The sequence below is a fragment of the Cucurbita moschata genome, unplaced genomic scaffold, assembly GCF_002738365.1.
Source record: "Cucurbita moschata cultivar Rifu unplaced genomic scaffold, Cmos_1.0 Cmo_Scf00044, whole genome shotgun sequence".
Classification (NCBI taxonomy): Eukaryota; Viridiplantae; Streptophyta; class Magnoliopsida; order Cucurbitales; family Cucurbitaceae; genus Cucurbita; species Cucurbita moschata.
In genome coordinates this window covers 1998444-2021333 of record NW_019268560.1, presented here as the reverse complement: position 1 = coordinate 2021333, position 22890 = coordinate 1998444, and the positions used below count along the sequence as shown (strand labels likewise).

Sequence of the window (22890 nt, the reverse complement as noted above, 5' to 3'; positions counted from 1 at the left end):
GGGGGGGGGGGGGGGGGGGAAGAACTTATTTTATTCTCTCCTTTTTAGTGCAAATTGCCTAAACCACCTTTAACAACAAAAATTATTACACTAACATTCCAACTTTCATAAATGGGTAACCTTTTTTTTTTTTTTTTTTTTTTTTTTTTTAATCTTGCTTTCTTCTACAATCTTGATCCCATGTGAATGTTATTACGTTTAAACTCTTCATTTGTCAGATACAAAAAGCTATGCGAGGATGGATATGAAAACAAGGACTTCTCTTGTGTGTTTCGTCATTTTTACTCCGGTGACAACGAGTTATAACCTGATTTGTGTCACATTCAAGTTGTGTCCATTGAGTACAATCATCCACTACTCTTGATGAAATGAACCATGGTACTTGTAGAAGTAACACGAACCCGGAAATAAAAGGGAAGAATAAATTATGTAGTTCTTTTGGGGTTTTAATGCAATATTCTTCTGAATTTTAGTTTTTTCATAGAAAGAGGATAAATCGAAGTGGGAAGGTAAACATTTGAAAACGGCCAATGGACAGGATAAACTATAACACAATAAAACACAATGCAGTATTTCTGATAAATGGATGAGAGACTATTGTTTAATTCTCAAGTCTCAACCCTTTTTTTTTCACCATTTTTAGACGAAAGGCACTGGTTCGAAATCAAGGACCTTCGAGTTTTGGAGTTAATTGGCTTGAATTAGAAATCCCGGAGATTTTTAAGCTCACGTTTGAAGTGCAGGGTCGAGTTTAGCTATGTTTTGGTTATTATTACTTTTTTTTAATCTTCAATTTTGTGTCCTGATAATTTGTTTTTGAATTGCATATCAATATTTTTTATCGATTTTGTGTAACACAGCTGCTCCAACCATGTTCGTGATTCATTTACCATGTCTTTGTGGATATTTTTTTTTTCTTAAAGTTTAACATTTTATAAAGTAGTTTGAACTATGTTTGTTGCAAATATTTTTCAAATTGTTTCATTAAGTTTTGGGATTTTATGTTTACACAAAAGGAACAATCATTATAAAACCTACTATGCTTTTTCTTTTTTCTTTTTTTTTGTAAAATTTTCATAAATTTTGTTAGGTGTCATTCGTCAAATAAGTAAAAAATACTTCATTAAAAAATTAGTTAGAACAGAAACTTAGGAAGTTTTTATGATTTAAATTTGATAAAATATAAATAAATTTCATTTATTTTAAAATAACTAAATTAAAAATGAGACCAACATGTATTTATGTTATTTTAATATAATTAAGTTGAAAATTAATATCATATCGATTTAGAATACAAACAATTTCAACAATTTCAAGACATAATTGATGTATCATCCTTGCAATTTCAACAAAGTCAGAGAAATTCTATTTTCCAATATGATTTCAAATAAAATATCAAATAGTTATTGAACCCATTAATTTAAAAAATAAAAATTAAATTTTGAAAAACATAAATCCGAGAAACAAAAACATTATGACACGTCTTGAGTGATTTGTTTTACTCAACTATCAAATCGTTTTATTCCTTTAAATTTGGTAGTTTCGATTCGTTGTGTCATTTATGCAATGAAAAAGTAGCTTCGGCTATTTAAACACGTATCCAATAAATTTAATTTATTATTTTTTTTTTGCACAATTTATTATTTACAACGATGGAATATAATTATCATTTATTAATTTAATCAACACGTCAATATTTAAGATACTATATTTATAACTTGGAGGAAAAAAAAGAAAAAATTGTAGGAAGTACAAGGGCATGTAATTCCCATAGCTGCAAACACACACCAACGCACATGACAGAGAATTCTTCCAAATATACATGACTTCAAATCAATTCGTTCCTTACTCACAAAGCTTCACGCCTCCACAAACAGACCTCTTCCATTCGTACACACGTACTGCCTGAGCAGAGTCCGTTGTGGCCCTTTGTTTTCGCTTCTGATCATCTGGGTATCTCTGGCTTTTGCTTGTTCTTCTTCCATTCCTCCTTTCTCTCAGACCAAGTGAGTTTTTTCTTCTCTGCTGCTCTCTTTTTAGGTGTTTTGCTTCTGATTTCTAATGGGTTTTGGAGTATTACGTTGTTATTCGCCTTCTCTTTTTGCTCTTTCGGGATTGTTTGAAAACCCATTTAATTGCATTTTTCTTTTGCTGTTCATATTGCTGATTCTTGTTTCTAGTTTTCATGATCAAAGTTCAGAAACGAAGACCCATTAAATTTCTTGCAGTGGTTTGCTTTCTTGGTGTTACTGTAATAACAAATTGCAGTTCGCTGCAGTTGATTGCCGCCTCCATCTTCTCAAGGATAAGAACTTTAGGGCTTACCCGGGTGCTCTCCGGCGAGCATCTCTTGCTGCATGTCAATGCCCTTGTCCCTGCCGTCGTTGAGCGGCTGGGCGATGCCAAGCAGCCTGTCAGAGAAGCCGCCAGGAGGCTCTTGCTCGAGGTACTTGATTAGCCTTTTCTACTGCAGATTAAATGGTTTCAGCACAATTGTGGCTGTTTATGTGCAAATGATTCCGAATCTTTGCTCGGAGAGGGCTGAATTTAATTGAAATCTTATCAATTGAATTCGATTTTGTTTGAGATTTTCTTCCCTTTACAACTATTTCGATATTTTAGTGCATATGTGTATTATAATGATGTTTAATTGGGTTGTCATAGTGATTTGCTAGAACGGTTATAATACTGTATTTGTTTGTAGGGTATCCGACTCGACCAGACTTGTTGATGCTTTAGAACCAAACAAAGTAGAAATTATGTTGGCTACAAATCCATTAACCAATGTCGTTTCCGATTACTTCTGATTGGAGGTTATGAATAACCTGTGTTAATCTATCTTTCTTGCAGTGTTTTCACGTTTTAACCGATGATCGTTTCTTGTTCCACATTTCATCTGTGGTGAAGAAGAAAGAAGGAAGTACGATAACCCGTTTAAATTCTTGTGAAATGGACATAGTCACTTCACCTGACTGTTTATTATAAATTTACTTATATAATGATGGGCAGTTTGTCACTGATGGAAACTGGAGGAGCCTCGAGGAAACCAACGCTTACACCTAAAGCTGTTATTCACCAAAAGTATGGAAGCAAGGCTTGTTACAAAATAGAGGAAGTACACGAGCCACCTCCAAATGGGTGCCCCGGATTGGCCATTGCTCAGAAGGGGGCTTGTAGTTTTCGCTGCAATTTGGAGCTTCCAGACATTTCTGTTGTGTCAGGGACGTTTAAAAGAAAGAGAGATGCCGAACAATCTGCTGCAGAAATCGCCATTGAAAAGGTCTGGTTATTTACATTTTTCACAGTTTTCAGTGTAATGTTCTGTTAAATTCACTGGCCGTCATTTGTGTTTTCATTCATTTTTATTAATAAAGTAGGGGAAAAATGGTTTTGTCTGGCCTGGTACTCTCATTTTAGGAGACATGAAATGATAAATCTCATTATCTCTGTCTTGATGTGTAGGCATTTGTGTTCTTGCTTTCAATGAATTATATTCATTGCGTGTGAACTCATCAAGATATCTATATTCTTATTAGTGTTGTTGAGGTGAGCCCAAGTGCTTGCCTACGGCGAGAGGTGTGACAAGGTAGGGCCTCAAGCACCGTGAAGGTATCCATGGCAAGTGTCTTCAACTTGGCGCCTGCCATGGTGCATCATTTAGTGCCATCTAGTGCCATTGCCTTTAAGCAAGGCGAGCACCTTATTAACATGAATTCTTATTCATATTCACAATATGGATCAACCACGTTCCTTTCCCCCAAATTAATTGAATATTTTCATGTTTGAACCAGTTTTCTCCATATGAGCACTATGTTTCGATAGAAAGAAGGATGAGCATCATGTTTAGCATGACTCTGCTTCTTACTTAAGCTTTATCTAATAAACAAAAGAACGTATGGTTGAAGGATTAGCTTTTAAGTTAGGAGATGTTTGTGTAATTCATGAGTTAGTATCCAGGATGAGAATGAATAATATCTATTACTCAGCTTGAGGGGGAGTGTCGAAGGATATCTTGAGGGGGAGTGTTGAAGGATGTAATTCTCTGAACTAAGAAAAACAACCGTCTAATTTAGACTTGCAACATGGTATTAGAGCATAGCGACTTGTAAAGTCGCTATGAAAAGCTGCTACGAAAAACCTACTATTGCAAATTATGAGTCCACCTGAGAAGTGAGCATGAGAGAGGCGAGCAACGCCCGTGGAAATGCTTCAAGAGAAGTGAGCACGAGAGAGACAAACAACACTTGTAAAAGTGCTCCAAGGGGATAATATGCATGAGTTATGTGCTCTCACGGCTTCAACCGAGGGATGTGCTTGAGTTATTTCATGAGCTAGTATACAAGTTGAGAATGAATGATATCTATTACTCAACTTGAGAAGGATTAGCCTTAAGTTCAGAAATATTTGTGTAATTCATGAGTTAGTATTCAAGCGGAGAATGAATGATATCTATTACTCAGCTTGGGAGTATCAAAGAATATTTGTGTGCTCCCGTATTAAAGGGAAGTAGTTGTCAATAAATCTTGTTAGATTTACCGACTTGCAACAGGTATAAATACTTCAGTTCATTATATCGGGTTCTACACGTGATTAACATTGTACAGGTCTATCTATCAACTTTTGTACTTAGTGTTACATTTTATGTGAAGATTGGACACTTTCATTCCATCAAGGTTTCTTGATGTATTGTTTATTCCTTTGCTTACAGCTGGGCATCCATACAAGAACAAATGATCCAACTGCAGAAGAATCCTGGGACGAATTAGTTGCTCGGATCAACTATTTATTTTCCAACGAGGTTAGTAATTTGCACACTTACGTACGGGTTAGAGAGGTTCTTCTGTAGCTAGTCATTAAGAGTTTTTTTACACACAAAACTGGATCACTTAATTGTCCTTCAAGCTAAGTGTATCGGTGTGAATTATAATCTTAGTTTGTCTCTCCATCTTGGTTTAAATTTACGCATACGCATATTGTGCCGGTTTCATTTTGAAAAAACACGATATTTAAAGTGATTCCTCATGCCATCTCTTCAAAATATTCTTCTGTTGATCTTTGTCTGTCTACTCTCGAATTGTTACAGTTCCTTTCAGCTCTTCACCCACTCAGTGGCCACTTTAGAGATGCCACGCTGAGAGAAGGAGACCTTTATTGTTTAGTTCCTATCTCCGTTATTTTCGCTTACGATGCAAGGATGTGTAATTTGTCTAAATGGATTGATCCTTGGGTGGAGTCGAATCCATACTTGGTTATCCCATGTATCTTGAGGGCAGCTGCAAAATTATCTGAATCTCTTTATGTTCCTAAAGGGCAACTTTCAATTCGAAGGAAAAATCCGTACCCTTCCGAAGTTATGACATCAACAGTTACCGAGTCTTCTCTTTCCTCTGAAAGATCTTTGATTGAAGTCGTACGCATTCCACATTTGCTTGACAAGCCTGTAGAAAGTATAATCCTCGATCTTTCTCCAACTCGGTATTACCTGGATCTTATTGCCAAGGAACTTGGCTTATGCGACGCAGCCAAGGTTTTCATCTCAAGGTTGGTGGTATTAGGTGCCCGGTTTCTTCTTCATATAAATGTCTCTATGAATACTAATTCATTATCTTTCTTTTTCTTTTCATTAGGCCTGTTGGTAGAGTGTCCTCCGAAACAAGGTTGTACTTTGCGGCGTCTGTAACGTTTCTATCTGATCTAGCGTCCGATCTTTTAGATTTCAAAGAAGCTCTTCACTTTGAAGAACCATTGAATGCTAGAGCAACTTATTTATCTGGTCAAGATATATATGGGGATGCAATTTTAGCAAACATTGGGTACACATGGAAGAGTAAAGAACTTTTTCATGAGAACATTGGCTTGCAATCATATTACAGGTCTCCTCTGGTTTCTGTTTTTTTATTTTCGATCGAATCATCTAATAAATCTCTTTTTTGTTGCTTTTCTCTCGCTTGCACTCGCCCACACGCACACACACACGTGTTCAGCATAGACACCTCAAACTGTGGATAAATGTTTTTGTTCAGTTGCTGAGAAAAATCTGCTTGTTGGCACATAGTATAACAAGATATTCATCTACAGGATGCTTATTAATAAGACGCCGAGTGGTATTTATAAGTTGTCCAGAGAAGCAATGCTTACAGCACAGTTGCCTTCAACATTCACCACAAAAGCAAACTGGAGGGGCGCCTTCCCAAGGGACGTCCTTTGTACATTCTGTCGTCAGCAAAGATTATCTGAACCTATCATTTCTGCTGTAAGTGTTATAGCATCTTCCAAGTCATCTGATAAACAGAACTTACAGGTAGTAGATTCAGCGGCAGTTGAGCAAGATCATGCAAATAGAGGCACAATTGTTGGAAATGAAGGACAACGTGTAGAATCCGAAGATACCTTCAGAAGTGAAGTAAGAATCTATTCCAAAAGTCAGGAACTGATTTTGGAATGCTCGCCAATAGACACGTTCAAGAAGCAGTTCGATTCAATCCAGAATGTTTCTTTGAGAGTTCTTTTGTGGCTGGATGCATATTTCAAGGATTTACATGTTTCTTTGGAGAGATTGACCTCTTATGCTGAGGCACTTGCCATTCGATTTAATCCCGAAAGATTCTTCGAAGAACTAGCTTCCTGCAGATCTGTGCATTCTGGTTTGAACAGTAAAGTTGAAGGAGAAATATCACATAAATCAAATGGCGTGAAATTGCCGTGTAACTATGTGGGCTGTGGAGACAGTTTTCCGAACATTCGAGGTTCAGATTCAGGTATTAGTCCATCTAATGGATCATTAGTATGCATCAGTTATAATGTAGCCCTCAAGGTTGATGGCGTGGAAGTTACGGAAACTATTGAGAATAATGATGAGTTCGAGTTCGAGATCGGCTTTGGATGTGTTATTCCTTGTCTTGAAGCAATTGTTCAGCAGATGTCTGTTGGTCAGTCTGCTTATTTTTCTGCAGAATTGCCCCCTAGAGACTTTATTTTAGCTTCAACTCTCGACTCCGCAAGGATACTTCACTTGTTAGATTCAAGTTAGTTCTCTTTTCCTTGGTTTTCAAAAGTCAGTGTTTAATGATTTTAAGACCTTAGAATTTTTTATGCATTAAAATATTATAATTTGAGAATGAACATGTTGATAAATGGCTTACTGTCTTGAAGAACTGAGAAGAAAATCTTTTTGTCTTGACTGATTGTTTTGTAGTTTAAACTGTTATAATCGAGACGTTTATGATACATCTTATGGCACAACTGTTTTGAATCTAATGTCATTGTGAGATCCCTCATTGGTTGGAGTGGGGAACGAAACATTCCTTATGAGGGTGTGGAAACCTCTTCCTAGCAGACGCATTTTAAAACCATGAGGTTGATGGCGATACGTAACGGGCCAAAGTGGATAATATCTGTTAGTGGTGGGTTTAGGCTGTTATAAATGGTATTAAAGCCAGTCACCGAACGGTGTGCCAGCGAGAATACTAGGCCCTCAAGGGGGTGAATTGTAAGATCCCATATTGGTTGGAGAGAGGAACAAAACATTCTTTACGAGGGTATGGAAACCTCTCCCTAGCATACGCATTTTAAAGCCGTGAGGCTGACAGCGATACGTAACGGGCCAAAGCGGACAATATCTGTTAGCGGTGAGTTTAGACTATTACAAATGGTATCAAAGCTAGTCACTGAGCGGTGTGCCAACGAGGACGCAAGGCCCTCAAAGAGGTGGATTGTGAGATCCCACATCGGTTGGAGAGGGGAAAGAAACATTCATTGAGGGTCAAAACGAACAATATTTATTAGTGGTGGGCTTAGGCCGTTACCGTCGCACATATATCATATGAGGTAGGCTTAAATATTCTGTTTTTTATTACCTTGCAGAAGAATGCTGCTTGGACTACTCTTGTAGTTTGTTGCGTGTTACCCAACCTCTGGAAGACAGGATGGAGCAAGCTTTTTTCAGTCCTCCACTATCAAAGCAACGGGTGGAATTTGCTGTGAAATATATCAAAGAATCACATGCTTCTACATTGGTATATACAAACTTCTCACCTTCTGATTTAGTATATAGATGAAAATCGTCTTTTGATCTCATCTCATCTCAGGTCGACTTTGGATGTGGCTCGGGGAGTCTGTTGGATTCTTTACTAAATTACCACACATCGTTACAGAAAATTGTTGGTGTCGATATCTCACAAAAAAGTCTTAGCCGTGCGGCGAAGGTCTGGATTTTTAATGGTTGCGTTGTTCTTCACTTGACTTTTTTTTACTTTTCTGGAGAATCTTATATCGTCATGTGTGTGTGTGTGTCTAGAGTGTGACAGCCCAAGCCCGCCGTTAACAGTTATTGTTCTTTTTGGACTTCTCCTCAAGATTTTTAAAACGTGTCTACTAGGGAGAGGTTTCCACACCCTTATAAAGAATGCTTCGTTCGTTCTCCTCTCCAACCGATGTGGGATCTCACAATTCACCCCCCTTCAGGGCCCAACGTCCTTGCAGACATTCGTTCCCTTCTAATTGATGTGGGATCCCCCAATCCACCCCCTTTGGGGACCAGCGTACTTGTTGGCACACCACCTCGTGTCCACCCCCCTTTGAGGTTCAGCCTCCTCACTGGCACATCGCCCGGTGACTGGCTTTGATACCATTTGTAACAGCCCAAGCCCACCGCTAACAGACATTATCCTCTTTGGGCTTTTCCTTTCGGGCTTCCCCTCAAGATTTTTAAAATGCGTCTGCTAGGGAGAGGTTTTCATACCCTTATAAAGAATGCTTCGTTCTCCTCCCCAATTGATATGAGATCTCACATCGAGAGAGCGTTTACAAGTTTAGTTTTATTACAAGTTTTCTACTTTTCCCGACCTTTTGGCTAAGATTACGTGTAGTATATGTTCGTATCAGCTTTATTACAAGTTTTTTTTTACCTTTCCCGACCTTTTTGTTATGATCATGTGTAGTATCTGTTCGTATCAGCTTTATTACAAGTTTTCTACCTTTCCCGACCTTTTGGCTAAGATCACGTGTAGTATCTGTTCGTATCAGCTCTATTACAAGTTTTGTTGTTTTAGTATATGCTATTTATTTTCTTTGCAGATACTTCATTCAAAACTGAGTACAGAACCAAATAGTCACCTACCTCGTACTGCCATCAAATCTGCAGTTCTTTACTATGGATCCATTACAGATTTTGATCCACAATTGTGTGATTTTGACATTGCCACTTGCTTAGAGGTACTCTCCAATCATCACACTTTCATATGCTAAGTTGGCGCTCGCTCGCTCGCTCTAAAATAAGCCAATGTGGGACTCGGATTGCTAAAACTATTGGTATACTGCAGGTAATTGAGCATATGGAAGAAGATCAAGCATATCGGTTCGGCAATTTGGTGCTGAGTTCATTCTGCCCCAAACTTCTCGTCGTTTCAACTCCGAACTACGAGTACAACGTGATACTCCAAGGTTCAAATCTTTCAAGCCAAGAAGGGGGGGATTCAGACGACAAAACCCAGTTACAACCTTGCAAGTTTCGCAACCACGATCACAAGTTCGAGTGGACTCGAGAACAGTTCAATCACTGGGCAAGAGATTTGGCCACACGACACAACTACTCTGTAGAATTCAGTGGCGTTGGCGGATCAGGTCACCTGGAGCCTGGTTATGCTTCCCAAATTGCAATCTTCAGAAGAAAATCCGAAACTCGACATGAATATCCAACGAACGATGCAGCAGAATCAGCTCATGAGTACCAGGTTATATGGGAGTGGAATAGCAGCAGCAAATGAAGAACTACTCGATGAAACTTTGAATAGATTCCTGAGTTTTTATCGCTTGAAGCTTTTTGAATTTTGATCATCTTTCCAAATCACAGGTAGTAGTTATACACATCATATACTTAGAAAAAAGTACACCAACAACAATCATCAATCTCTAATATATATATATATCTTTTGGATTGTATAGCTGTTCTTGAGCTCATCATATTGAATTTTTCCATTGTAGATATCTTTTTTGGGGGGTTTTATAAGGTAGTTCGAACTCGAGAATGGGGAGATGGGAACATTGAAATGTGGTAGAAGTTCTTCGAGTGTGGTCGAAGTTCTTCGATTTCTCTATCCGTAAAATTTTCATTTGTGGGTTCGAGGATCAAACAGACATAAATTTCAAATTTTAATATTAAATTTTATTTTTCGTAGTTTAAGGACTAAACGGACACAAAGGATAAATTTGTAATTTAATCCATTAATTTTTTTTAAAACAATTAGATATAAATTAAAATTCACATAAATATCTAAATTATTTTTTAAAAAAGTTTATTTAATTTATAAAATAGGCAAGATATAGAGTTATACTTACGGTTAAAATTTCAAAATAAAATATAAAAAAAACTTTTAAAAGAAAAAGAAAAAAAAATACATACATATATACATACATATATATATATATATATTTATTTGTAATTATAATTATAATTATAAGACTAAATTAATAAAAATGCCAATAAATTTTATATTTTGAATGGGTAAAAAGTGTCACTAATTTAATAAAAATTTAAAAATATATTTACCATTAATTTTAAATAAAATAAATTAGTATTTTATTTAAAAAATTCTGTAGTTACTAAGCCGTGAATTGATCCTTTGTTGACAAACACGTCACCTGAATCCCCACACGTAGGAAACGCACGTGTGCAGTAATCAAAATTCTCAACGGCTAGTAATTATATAAAACGGCTACTTTTTATGGCTCTTCAGAACCATCATCGGTTTTCTTTCTCGCCGTTTCAAATCACTTCTCTCTGTGCATATTCGAACCAGAAGAAACCCATGCAAGATCGCAAGAAGTAAAACACAAAAATCCTCAAAATAAAATTTGTTTTTCTTGGCTATTTTTCCTCAGGAAAATTGGCTTGAGATTGTGAGGGGTTTTACACCCATGTGGACGAACAGTGGCAAGAACAACTTCCCCGGCAGGGGATTTTCAACCCCTCCTCCGTCGTGGAGATCGAGGCCGTTCCGATCACCGAAAACGGCGCCGTTCTTAGATAGGAAAAGATCGTCTCCGAATTCCGCGAATAAATCTGATCTTTTTCATGTCATTCACAAAATTCCTGCCGGGGACTCTCCTTATGTTAAGGCCAAACAAGTTCAGGTTGGTTACTGAATTCTGTTCTGGTTCTTGAATTGAAGATTGTTGGTTCTGTTTTATGATCCATTTCTTTCTTGCTTGCTTCATGATGTTCTTGTGTATCTTTTTTGTGGTGATGTACCCAATTAATGTTGGGTTTTTAAGACAGAATTAATCAGAAATGAATTGTAAACTAGTTGTTAGTTTAAGAAGGTGGATCATCCGAGGATTGTTGGGAGGGAGTCTCGGGTTGGCTAATTTTCATACCATTGTGGAGAGTTGTGATTCCTAAAATGGTATTAGAGTCGTGCTCTTAACTTAGTCATGTCAATTGAATACTCAAATGTCGAACAAAGAAGTTGTGAGCCTCGAAGGAGTAAGTCAAAAGTGACTCAAGTGTTGAGCAAGGGGTATACTTTGTTCGAGGAGTCTAGAGAAGGGGTCGAGCCTTGATTAAGGGGGGCTATTCAAGGGCTCCATAGGCCTTAGGGGAGGCTTTATAGAGAGAAGTAATCGAGTCTCGATTAAGAGGAGGCTGTTCGAGGGCTCCATAGGCCTCAAGGGAGGCTCTATAGAGAGAAGGAATCGAGCCTCGATTAAGAGGAGGTTGTTCGAGGACTCCATAGGCATTAGGGGAGGCTATATAGAGAGAAGAAGTCGGGCCTCGATTAAGGAGAGGCTGTTTGAGGGCTCCATAGGCCTGAGAAGAGGCTCTATAATAACTTTGTTCAAGGGGAGGATGGTTGGGAGCGAGTCCTACATTGACTAATTTAGGGAATCATCGTGGGTTTACAAGTAAGGAATATTTCTCCATTGGTATGAGACCTTTTGGGGAAGTCCAAAGAAAATTCACGAGAGTTTATGCTCAAAGTAGACAATATCATACCATTGTGGAGAGTCGTTATTTCTAAGAGTGGATTGATTGAACCGATTAAGAACCAATCAGTTTCTAAATGATTAGTGATTAGAATGAATTCTGAGTACTGATTTTCAGTGATCTTGAAGTGATGAAAACCTAAATCTCTAGCATTTCTTCTTCTGAAGTTGATAGACAAAGATCCGAGTAGGGCTGTGTCTTTGTTTTGGGCTGCAATAAATGCTGGGGATCGTGTGGACAGTGCTCTAAAAGACATGGCTGTAGTAATGAAGCAGCTCGACCGTTCCGATGAAGCGATCGAAGCGATACGATCGTTTCGCCATCTCTGCTCTTATGATTCTCAGGAGTCCATTGACAATGTCTTGATTGAGTTATACAAGGTCAGTAAGATCTTCTTTTCTTGTTTTGATGAATGAAATTTGTTGAAACCATTGTTCAAGAAGCAATGCTAACAGATCTTTGAAGTTGTCATTTCTTGCAGCGATCTGGAAGAATCGAAGAAGAGATCGATATGCTTCGATGCAAACTGAAACAGATCGAAGACGGCACGGTTTTCGGAGGGAAGAAGACGAAGGCCGCGAGATCTCAAGGGAAGAAAGTGCAAATTACTGTTGAACAAGAGAAATCAAGGTAGCTATTGAATTTGTTTTCTTAATTGATACGATATCGGTCTTACCACGGACTCTTTTCCGACTCAGAGTTCTTGGAAACTTGGCTTGGGCTTTCTTGCAGCAGGACAACGTCGACGTCGCTGAAGAGTATTACCGGTGAGTCGGTTTCGTATCGGTTTCGTATTAGACATTGTCATGTTCTTTAGCAACCAAGGCATCATAAGTTCATATGTTCTTAAGAATGTAAGTTTTGTGGTTATAGGAAAGCTTTGTGTCTCGAGACTGATAATAACAAACAATGCAATCTTGCTATCTGTCTGATCCTTATGAATCGGCTATCGGAAGCGAAGTCGATGCTTCAGTCGATACGAGCTTCTTCTGGTGGCACGGCCATGGAAGAGTCGTATGCCAAATCGTTTGAACGCGCATCTCATATGTTAGCTGAAAAAGAATCGAAGTTGTTCAATTCATCAGAGCAGGAAGAAGGTAATAGTACAGCAACTGTTACAGCTGGGACTTGTGTTCCTCAGCTCACTGCATCCACGAGGTGGACTCGTGTTGACGAAGAGATCTACGTAAATGAAAATAGTCGGGACGATCATCACTGGAACCGACATGAGAACGAGTCATTTCGATGGAGTGAAGATTGTTTTAGTGAAAATCTAGGAAAAAGTAGCTCCTGCATTTCCATCAAAATGAAGGAAAACCGAAACCAAAACCGAAACCGAAACCGAGACCGGGACCAAGATGGTTTATTGAGATTAGTAGATGAGGGTGTGAATTGCTGCTCATTGTATTCATCCCCGACTCGAGCAAAACGAAACGTTGAAGTTCCATTCACTCAAGCGAAGAATTCCTTATGGGAATTCAATAATCGATGTCAACTGAACGAAACGAGGCAGCGAAAAAGAACCAGTTCGAGTAGTAGGAAAGTTTTGTTTGATCCAGATCAAAGTTTTGACAATGGCTTTGCTGTAGATGCTTCTTCTGAATCTGAACGAAGCGGACCGACCTCGAATTACATGTCGAAGTATAGGTCTGCAGCTTCTGATGCAGTTGAACTAGAGGTTCCGTTCACGCAACCGAGGAGTTGTTCGTGGGGAATAAACGGAGGAGATCGTCAGCAAAAGACGTCGGAATGCTTCAGAAGTTTGCTCTGCAGTAGTTCTACTAGAAAACTTTCATTTGAGCCTCACACAAGCACTGAAAATACTCAAGCATTGACATGTTCAAGCTTTGGAAGATCTGAACTTTCAAGAGCAGTGAGTGATGAAGACGTCGAGTACGAAGAACGTGCAATGCCATACGACTCGATGAAGATACAGAAAGAACACAAACCCAATTCATCAGCAGTTGGTGGGAAGAAGAGTTGGGCAGATATGGTCGAAGAAGAGGAAGAAGAGGACGACGGTGACAACGAGAAGGAAGACGATACAGAAGAAACGTCCTCAAGCGAACGAGCTCGAGTCAACTGCTTTAACGATTGGGGAAGCAGCAGTGACAATGAGGAGTTGAAGTTCAATGATGAAAATCTAAATTCCAACATACTCCACCAGAAGAACCACAGTCCTCCAAGCAGCAATCATGTTGAAGATGGAGCTGAAGACTCGGGCGACGTCGTTTCGTCGAGAAATCCAGCAGTACGACGGCCTTTGTGCTTCGACCAACAGCCGACGCTCGAGTCAGCTGATAACCGACGCTCGTCCCCGCTGCCAAAGAAAGATTTGACAACCGAGGATGGAGAGAATGTGAACTTGATAAGGAGAAACAGATTGCAGATATTCCAAGAGATAACAGTGCATCAAGAGCTAAGCTAGAACGTTAAGAAACAGACATGTTTTGTTCTTCAGTTCCTTTTTTTGTATGTTCTTCCATATCTCACATATATCCATATATTGTAAAGAAGTTTGTAAAGGATGCTTGTTATTATACCAATACAAATTATACCCTATACTTTATTTGTCCATTTCATAACATTCGAACGAGCATAAGAACGATCATCCCTAAACCATATGGTTTTCTACTGAATTAGCTCACAAGAAAAAATCGGTCACTTCATGCATATTCGAGAGTGTGATTACGATTTTCTCCCTTGTCACCTCAACCGCTAATGCAAGCATTCTTAGTAGATGTGGGTAGCGGTACTCGGTGGACAGTCTATCCATCCTTAAGTGATACTACCAACCAAATTGATAGGTGCCTGTTTTTTTATAATTAAATGATATGTTTAATGGTCAAACTCTGTATTTAATAAATTTTGAATTAAAAAAATTTGTAATTTTCTATAATTTTTTTTAAAAATATTTAAGGCTTAAAATTATAATTTTTTAAAATTTATGAATAAAATAGGCGCAGTTAAGAGTATATATAGTCCACCTTTAATTTTATAATAAATATAATAAAGTATTTATGTGTAAATTATTTAAATTATATATTTCTAGGAGAATATGTTTGTTTGTTAAGAATTAAAATCTAGCAATTTATTTTATTAAAAAAGGATTTCGAGATTTTTGGGAAAAAAAAAAGAAAAATTTAAATTATACCGTACTTAAATAAATCCTTTTATAAAAATAAAAATTCAAATAAAAATTATTCTTAATTTTTTTTTAAAAAAATTAGTCTCTTTCTTCTCTCACCGGCACCGAATCATTTTGGGGCACAGAATCTTTTTCAATTGTCGTCGGCTCCGCTGCCTCCAGCCGGTGCTCGCCGCCACACCCTCCGATAAAGTGAATCTCCAGTGGTAATCCTTGAAATCATACTTTGGTTGAGTTATTTTTTTCGTTTTCACTTTTGTTAGCGCTGGTTACAGTGTTCGAAATTTAGATTGACCATTGAATTTCAAATGTTTTCTGGATGAATTTCACTGATTTATAAAGCCACACTCTGATTAATCTGATTGAAGGTGATTATGGACAATCAGATTATAAGCTTGAATTGGAGATGTAATTGCTTGGTTCAACAATGTAGGACGCGGAAGTTACGCACTTTGAGTGTTCCGAAGGCTGCTTCTTTTCGTACTTCTTATTCTACCGGAGGTATGGTTCTGTATTTTTTGTCTGTGCTTTCCGAATCCTTGTGTGTGAATTTGGTGAATTCTTACTTCATGAGGCTTAGAGCAAATGCTGTAGAAGTTCGTATTTATTGCATTTTATGAACAACAAATTGAAAATGGCTTTTGAGGATGCTGGTTTGTCAAATTCGATATATTACTTAAATTTTGGATCGTGGGATGAGGATACCATGGTCGTCATGCTAAACAAGTTCTCTCTTTGGTCTAGACCGTCCTCCTTAATGTGGGTGTTTAGAGCTCGTCGAGTAACCAAAGATATATGTGTAGGGTCCTCTTCACTAAACTCCTCGCTCTCATCAGTTTCCTCATTTATGTCGTCATGTGCCTCGTCATCCGTAACAATTTCTCCTTCCTTGATGGTCATAATTCTTGCATTTGGGTAATCTCTACTATAGTGTCCTACCCCTTGACATCTCCAACACTTTAAATCCCTATTTCGAACATTAGACTTTTCTACTCTTTCTTTCCCTGTTCTAGAACTCTCCCCTTTCTCAAATTTAGCTCGAGGCTTCTCATTAATCTCTTGATTTCTATGCTTATAATCAATGTTCTTACTATCCTTTTTCCATGTAGTAGTAGAATTGGGAAAAGTTTTAGAAGAATACCGTTGAGACCTTCGTTGGATTTGCCTCTCGATCTTAATTGCAATATGCAACAACTCCTCAATATTAGAATAAGGCTGTAAATCAGTCTTGTCTGCAATCTCTGTGTTTAACCCATTAAAAAACCGCGCCATGAGAGCCTCCATGTCCTCATCGAGTTCAAGTCGATCCATCAATGTATCCATCTCCTTGTAATAATCCTCCACAGATTTGCGTCCTTGTTTCAATGCTTGAAGCTTTTGCGCCATGTCCCGTTGAAAATATTGTGGAACAAAACGCTTCCTCATGGACTCTTTGAACTCGACCCATGAATCAATTGGTGCTTCAAGATTTCTTCTCCTACTTGACATCAATTTATCCCACCAAATTTGAGCATATTGTTTGAATTGAGCAATGCATAACAGTACCTTCTTTTCATCACTAAAATTATGACAGTTGAACACCGACTCCACCGTTTTCTCCCATTGAAGGTACTCCTCTGGATCGGTTTTGCCATAAAACTTGGGAAGTTTTAATTTGATGCTCCCCACGTTACGATCAATTCTATCATCATAAGGAACTCGTTGTTGTAAATTATGATACCTTCTTCCATGGTCTCTCCCTCGCATCAAGCCATGACCAACCGCATGTGGATTATCCTCGTGGTGATCAGAATTGTTGCCCTCATATGTATCGGTTGAGGGCGTAGGTTGTGGAATCCTCTGTCGTGCTTGATTTTGAATCTCCAATCTTCCTATTCGATCAATCAACTCTTCTATTCCTCGAATTAGTCTTTCCATGGTTCGTTGTTGTGCTTCTCTCAATCGTGCATCAGTAATGTTCGTATTGTCGTCTGGATTTTCCATGCTACAAAAGAAAGGTAAAAAAAAAAAAAAAAAGACCTCACAAGCGCTCCCTCACATGTATTCACTCGTAAATGTAGTTCACTCGTGTTTAGCATTCAACACTCGAATCAATGTGTCACTCCCTCACAAACTCACCCTCACAATTGAGCACACACAAATCACACTCCAAAAAAAACAAATTGGGATGTGAGACAAGCTATGTTATAGAGCTAAGTGCAATTCAAAGTGAATAGACAGCACACTCAACACATAAACAAGGGTATTGAAGGAGCAATCCGAATAACGACAAAAAAACGAATTAAAGAAAGAAAATGATTAAGGACTAATTGAGACGTAGTAACATATGAGAGTTACATATAATAATCAAGAGGAAAAAAGAAAGACATTTAACATCAATATGCTTTCTTTCTTTCAATGGTTTTATTTTATTTTATTTTTTTTATTGGCAAAATCTAATCAATTTACCAAAATTGATTTAGAAGATCTTAAAGAAGAATAAAGTGTTGAAAAGATCCAGATCTAACACTTCAAAGAACATAAAAAAAAATGTATTTTTTTTTTGTTATATATTTTTGTGATAGAATATGAACATTCTACACAAACTGAGAAAAAAATAATAATAAGAGAATTAAAAGAGATAAGCGCAATGAAACATATATCCGATCTTGAGCCTAAAGCTCTGATACCAAAATGATACGGAAATCAACCCAAGGGAAAGTATGGAACGGATTACCTTGATGATCAAGATCAAGAGTAAAGAAAACTCGTTTCTAAACTCGTGATTCGAATCACTCCACAAGAGGTTTGATCAATACCACTTGAATGACTCTACATGCAAGTTCTAAACCCAAGAATTTGCAAAGAAAGTTTAGCTCTCAACAAAGCTAAAATAGAACTTCTATTCTTAATTCCAAAATCTGATGTCTAATCAAAGAAAAGAAGGCTTTATATAGCCTTTACAACCTTAACCTATGTCATACATAACTCCCAAATTGAATGGGCTAGTAAATGAGAAATACCCATAACCTCCATATTAAAATGGCTAATTAATGGTGGAATATAGTAACCTATGTGGGTTACAATATAACTTTAACTCCTATATTTAAAACTAGCTTAAATATGACAACAAATAGTTAAACTATAATTAAATAATGCAAATAATAAAATGTGCTTATTAGTCATCCTTGGACTATTTGATAAATTCAGCGGAGTTCATTAAATGCAACTTAAAGTGCATTTAATTCATCTCTGTCTTGAAGCTCAACTTTGCATAACATATAAGGGAGGTCTCCAACGTCTTCTAGAATTTCCTTTGATGAGCTCACCATAGCTTGAATATAACTGTATAAGGTTTGTTGTAGCTTCTTGGCTCTCGTCCTTGTAATTGGACCTTGAGGTATGGAAATTCCTTGGTCGTGGTTCATATCAAATATTGTCTAGAATTTAACTTCTTAAGAAGAGCGATGCGCAGTAAATAGTTTTCTTTTCCGAGCATTATATTTTTAGAGAAAATTATCGAAGGTTGCATAGTTTTCTTTTGTTATTTATTTATTTTGTTCGAGATTGTAGTTTGCTAACCAAAAGCAAATTCTGATTGTAGTTTAATGGACTTGGTATAAAAAAATTTCTTCATATCTTCCTGCTTGCAACATTTTATTGTTCACTCTATATGGTATTTTGCATCTATCAGGAATTTTGGGCAAAGACATGAAGTGTTCAATGAAGTCTTACAAGTTATCTGAACTTAATCAGGATGCTGTCACTAGTCTAAAGGCCCGTCCTCGTATCGATTTTTCTTCAATATTTGGTGTGGTGAGTTTTATTCACAGTTATCTATAACTTTATAGTCTAGTTTCTGTTTAAAACGTCTGATCTTAAAACTATGTTTAGGTCCAGCCCATTGTTGATGATGTTCGAAAAAGAGGTGATGTTGCAGTTAGAGAGTAGGTGGTTCTTTGTTTTTTCCCCCATCATATTTATACTATATTTCACTGAATCATTTAATTTATGTGTAAGCATAACTTCTCGCTAAATTTTCATATTATGCAGCTATACTTCAAAGTTTGACAAAGTTGAACTCAACGAGATCGTTGTTGGTGTCTCTGACCTGCCAGAGCCAGAGGTAATCTTGAATAATCCTCCACATATTTGACATATTATGCATTTACTCTGGGAAATGAATTTATGATTATTATTTTCTTTTGGAGTTGAATAGTTAAACTGGACTTTTTGTGTTTTATCTTTTCATATTGATAATTGGCATTTGTAATTTTTGCTTTCACACAGCTTGATGCAGCTGTCAAAGAAGCATTTGATATAGCTTATGACAATATATATGCATTTCATGCTGCCCAGATATCGGCTGAGAAAAATGTTGAAAATATGCCTGTAAGTTTGCATCTTAATTTGTAATCTTATTAACTATACGAGCTTATAATCTATGTATAAGTTTCTTACACAAATATTTTAGGGGGTTAAATGCAAACGTGTGGCAAGAAGCATTGCTTCTGTTGGTCTCTATGTTCCTGGGGGAACTGCTGTTCTACCTTCAACGGCTTTGATGCTCTCTATTGTAAGTCACTAGTACCATAGAATAAGTTGCTAAGGATGATCATGTACAGTTCTACTTTTTATCATGTTTACCTGATAGGAATGAGAACTAGGGAATCACGCTCATTTTCAATTATTCATATCTTCATTGATTACTGAACTTCTAATAAAATGTGGAATGATTTCTAATTTTTGCTTCACTCCAAAATTGAGAGTCACTCCATTTATCCTGAAGTTAAGGAATGCTACGCCCATATTCGTGAATCTCTTGACCTTTTTCCATCACATTTTGTTTTCGGCTCCACACTAGTTTAAACATGATTTATATAGTGTATCAATGAACAATATCAATTATTACACAAATTCTTGTTCTCGTTTCCATATATTTCATTTTGATGTATCTTCATACTCATTCCTCATTAATAAATGTGCCCTTAATGTATGAGTTACCAGATGCATCCTTTGACATTTTTTTTATTGGCATCAGCCTGCCCAGATTGCTCGTTGTGGTACTGTTGTTCTTGCAACACCTCCCAGTCAGGATGGCAGCATATGCAAGGTATCGGCTCTACCCTTACATGCTGCAAGTTTTTCCTTTTTCGGGATAAAAAACACATACTAGCAACACATGAGGCATATTTCTCTTAAATTATCACATGTAAAGGAACTGACTGATGTCAATTTCTTTAGGAGGTGCTCTATTGTGCGAAGAAGGCTGGTGTGACTCACATTCTTAAGGCAGGAGGAGCTCAGGTGTGTATACAACTTTTTCTACTTATGGATGTACACTGGATAGATAGATGGAGTTCGGTTTTGTTGATATTAGTTGTCAAAAACAAATATTTCCACAACTGCTGGACCCTTTTTGATTTGTAGGCTATCTCTGCTATGGCTTGGGGGACAGAATCTTGCCCTAAGGTAAATACCTTTTTGGATTTTGTGTCACTCTTACGTTTATTTACTGTGTAGTGTTCGAAGGTTTCTCAGAGCTTTCTGAAGATTGATGTCAATTTTGTCCGTAATTCTTGAATGTGAATATCCTATATCTAATATCATGTATCAATGTGCGAGAACTTCTGTGGATGGATTGCAACAATTTCAAGCAAGTAATAGGATCTTTAAACCTTGAAAATTTGAAACATGGGGTAATAATTCCTTGTGTAGATGTGGTCTTATTGTAATGCATATTAAAAGAAATGCACTATATTTGGCTAATCAATCCATTTTTTTATTGATTAATTATGATATGTTTTTGTCAACATGCATTCAAATTATATGTTAATATGCAGTAGATATGCATACATTTTATGACAATATACTTTGATCGAGCTTCCTTTGGAGTTGATTACTTCTTTGGTTACAGGTGGAGAAAATTTTTGGCCCTGGTAATCAATATGTAACAGCCGCCAAAATGATTCTTCAAGTATGATTTTTTTTTTCAGTTTCTGTGTCTTGAAATTTACTTGTATGGGAGATGTGAAAAACATCTGCTAATATTGTAGTTTCTTATTCATGGGAATTAACATTCAAAATGGAGGTTTCCCTTATTTGATCCTTTTCATGCAATTATGGTCAAAGCTAGAGGTCAAAATTTCCCATGAGACCGAGCCCATGGGGACCTGCCTCAAGTGCGGCTGGATATCCTATTTTTTAGCAAAGATGAGAAATTCTTTTCCATTTTTAATTATGGGGATGGGGATTGGGAATGCGTTCTCCCATCCTTTTACCCGATCTCGATCCTATCTCCTGAAATAATACCATGTGTGTGTGTATATATATAGATATAGATATATATCCCTCCCTCCCTCCCTCCCCACCCCACCGATAAAAAAAAGTAAATAAAAGGCCAAACAACCAAAGTCCAAAACTAGACTGGGAATAAAATATTTGACCTGAAAAAAGAAAATAAAAAGGGCAACAATCAATAAAATGGAGAAATTTTATAGGAATCCTGCCCTAATCCCCCACATTGTAGGGACAGGCAACAATTTGAGGAGCGTGGACGGGGATGAGGAAGCATTCTCCGTCCAGGCTCCACCCTATTGACACCCCTAGTGAATCATATCATGTACACACTACACCCCTGGTCATATTCATATCAAGTCACGGAATTACTGATTTTCTTTTGGAACATATAGCGAAGTGCATGTATAGGTAAAATAAAGTACATGCACATACATTAAAATAGAATGATTTTAACAACAGAGTTAAAAGGAAGCTTTTTGGATCCAAGTATGAGACAAATATTTTAAGGCAATTCGAATTAAGATGGAATATAATAATATTGGCTTCTGCACTGAAATTATTATTTTAGATTTGACTTGACTTGAAAAAAAAATGAAAAGGTAAAATCTCATTTGACAGAATAGTGAAGCGATGATCTCAATTGACATGCCTGCGGGCCCTTCAGAAGTTCTGGTTATTGCTGATAGATATGCCAGCCCAGTTCATATAGCAGCAGATCTGCTTTCCCAGGTGATTTCCATAGCGACGACATTCCTTAATTGTTGTTAAATTTCTGTGGTTATATAGGATAGGAGCAAAATCCTTCTATATTGTACTTCACATCTGGACAACGGTTTATGTGAAAGAAACTTTTCTTATTCTCGTGTTGCATGCAATTGATGAGTTAGTTAGGTCCCTTTTATATCATCCCTGGTTATGGTTGAGATATTTTTGCATAACTCAGTGATTTCTGTCACATTCGTTTCTTTCTGTATTTGGTTGACGATTATCTACACCTAACATCTCAGCTGATACTATGCAGGCGGAGCATGGCCCTGACAGTCAGGTAGTTCTTGTAATTGCTGGTGATGGTGTGGATCTTAAAGCTATTGAAGAAGAACTCAGTAAACAATGTAAAAGTCTTCCAAGGGGAGAGTTTGCTTCAAAAGCCCTGAGCCATAGTTTTACTGTGTTTGCTCGTGATATGGTTGAGGTTTGTTCTCTTGGATAAATGGCTTGAGATGTATCTGCATAAAGGAAATGCTAATGCAAACTGGAGGTTTTGGTTAATCATGGAAACTAAAATGACTTAAATTTATGAAAATTCAAATTCATTTTAAGCAAGTAAAAATAAATCAGTCAAGGTGTGGCCAAAAACATATTGTTATCAAGTTGATTTTTAGCATTACTTTTGACTGCTATTAATATATCGTGGAAATCTGTAGCCGTATAAGGACAAAGCCTCGACTTGTTTTTTTTTTTTTTTTTTTTTTTTTTTTTT

The 22890-nt window shown here is 37.2% G+C and overlaps 4 protein-coding genes across 10 annotated transcripts in view; all 4 read left to right on the top strand.

Annotated features, from left to right (window-relative positions):
* The window catches only part of LOC111434338 (probable 3-hydroxyisobutyrate dehydrogenase, mitochondrial), an 8749-nt gene extending 8144 nt beyond the window's left edge, over nucleotides 1–605 (top strand). For all 3 annotated transcript variants that reach the window (XM_023071773.1, XM_023071774.1, XM_023071775.1), the window contains one exon: nucleotides 219–605. In XM_023071773.1, the coding sequence (XP_022927541.1) occupies nucleotides 219–306 (88 nt within the window). In that variant the 3' untranslated portion in view covers nucleotides 307–605. The remainder of the gene's footprint in view (nucleotides 1–218) is intronic.
* Nucleotides 606–1761: 1156 nt separating this feature from the next.
* Nucleotides 1762–9941, top strand: LOC111434192 (small RNA 2'-O-methyltransferase-like). Of its 2 annotated transcripts, none has more exons than XM_023071565.1 (12): nucleotides 1762–2006; nucleotides 2279–2446; nucleotides 2851–2920; nucleotides 3010–3280; nucleotides 4709–4798; nucleotides 5084–5541; nucleotides 5628–5873; nucleotides 6079–7025; nucleotides 7864–8015; nucleotides 8088–8204; nucleotides 9076–9213; nucleotides 9321–9941. In XM_023071565.1, exons 4-12 carry the CDS (start codon nucleotides 3020–3022, stop codon nucleotides 9762–9764), a joined length of 2853 nt encoding a protein of 950 aa, XP_022927333.1. In that variant the 5' UTR covers nucleotides 1762–2006; nucleotides 2279–2446; nucleotides 2851–2920; nucleotides 3010–3019; the 3' UTR covers nucleotides 9765–9941. The 2 variants fall into 2 exon arrangements, with proteins under 2 accessions (XP_022927333.1, XP_022927334.1); XM_023071566.1 differs by having other exon boundaries at nucleotides 2269–2446.
* Nucleotides 9942–10750: 809 nt separating this feature from the next.
* Nucleotides 10751–14547, top strand: LOC111434012. The gene is made up of 5 exons (XM_023071310.1): nucleotides 10751–11130; nucleotides 12151–12363; nucleotides 12465–12613; nucleotides 12682–12750; nucleotides 12857–14547. Exons 1-5 carry the CDS (start codon nucleotides 10915–10917, stop codon nucleotides 14409–14411), a joined length of 2202 nt encoding a protein of 733 aa, XP_022927078.1. The 5' UTR covers nucleotides 10751–10914; the 3' UTR covers nucleotides 14412–14547.
* A 661-nt stretch (nucleotides 14548–15208) lies between these two features.
* Nucleotides 15209–22890, top strand: part of LOC111434101 (histidinol dehydrogenase, chloroplastic-like) — a 10661-nt gene continuing 2979 nt past the window's right edge. For all 4 annotated transcript variants that reach the window (XM_023071404.1, XM_023071403.1, XM_023071402.1 and 1 more), the window contains exons 1-13: nucleotides 15209–15337; nucleotides 15500–15632; nucleotides 18805–18926; nucleotides 19005–19057; nucleotides 19164–19236; nucleotides 19401–19502; nucleotides 19585–19686; nucleotides 20152–20223; nucleotides 20355–20417; nucleotides 20541–20582; nucleotides 21028–21087; nucleotides 22029–22139; nucleotides 22432–22602. In XM_023071404.1, coding sequence (XP_022927172.1) covers nucleotides 15506–15632; nucleotides 18805–18926; nucleotides 19005–19057; nucleotides 19164–19236; nucleotides 19401–19502; nucleotides 19585–19686; nucleotides 20152–20223; nucleotides 20355–20417; nucleotides 20541–20582; nucleotides 21028–21087; nucleotides 22029–22139; nucleotides 22432–22602 — 1098 coding nt within the window. In that variant the 5' untranslated portion in view covers nucleotides 15209–15337; nucleotides 15500–15505. The remainder of the gene's footprint in view (nucleotides 15338–15499; nucleotides 15633–18804; nucleotides 18927–19004; nucleotides 19058–19163; nucleotides 19237–19400; nucleotides 19503–19584; nucleotides 19687–20151; nucleotides 20224–20354; nucleotides 20418–20540; nucleotides 20583–21027; nucleotides 21088–22028; nucleotides 22140–22431; nucleotides 22603–22890) is intronic.

What these genes read in the sequence shown, in the direction of transcription:
- LOC111434012 (XM_023071310.1), top strand. Translation starts at nt 10,915, where the DNA reads ATGTGGACGAACAGTGGCAAGAACAACTTCCCCGGCAGGGGATTTTCA. An exon ending in TTAAGGCCAAACAAGTTCAG is followed by an intron (nt 11,131 to 12,150) that starts GTTGGTTACTGA and finishes CTTCTTCTGAAG; the next exon opens with TTGATAGACAAAGATCCGAG. An exon ending in TCTTGATTGAGTTATACAAG is followed by an intron (nt 12,364 to 12,464) that starts GTCAGTAAGATC and finishes CATTTCTTGCAG; the next exon opens with CGATCTGGAAGAATCGAAGA.
- LOC111434192 (XM_023071565.1), top strand. Translation starts at nt 3,020, where the DNA reads ATGGAAACTGGAGGAGCCTCGAGGAAACCAACGCTTACACCTAAAGCT. An exon ending in AATCACATGCTTCTACATTG is followed by an intron (nt 8,016 to 8,087) that starts GTATATACAAAC and finishes ATCTCATCTCAG; the next exon opens with GTCGACTTTGGATGTGGCTC. An exon ending in ACATTGCCACTTGCTTAGAG is followed by an intron (nt 9,214 to 9,320) that starts GTACTCTCCAAT and finishes GGTATACTGCAG; the next exon opens with GTAATTGAGCATATGGAAGA.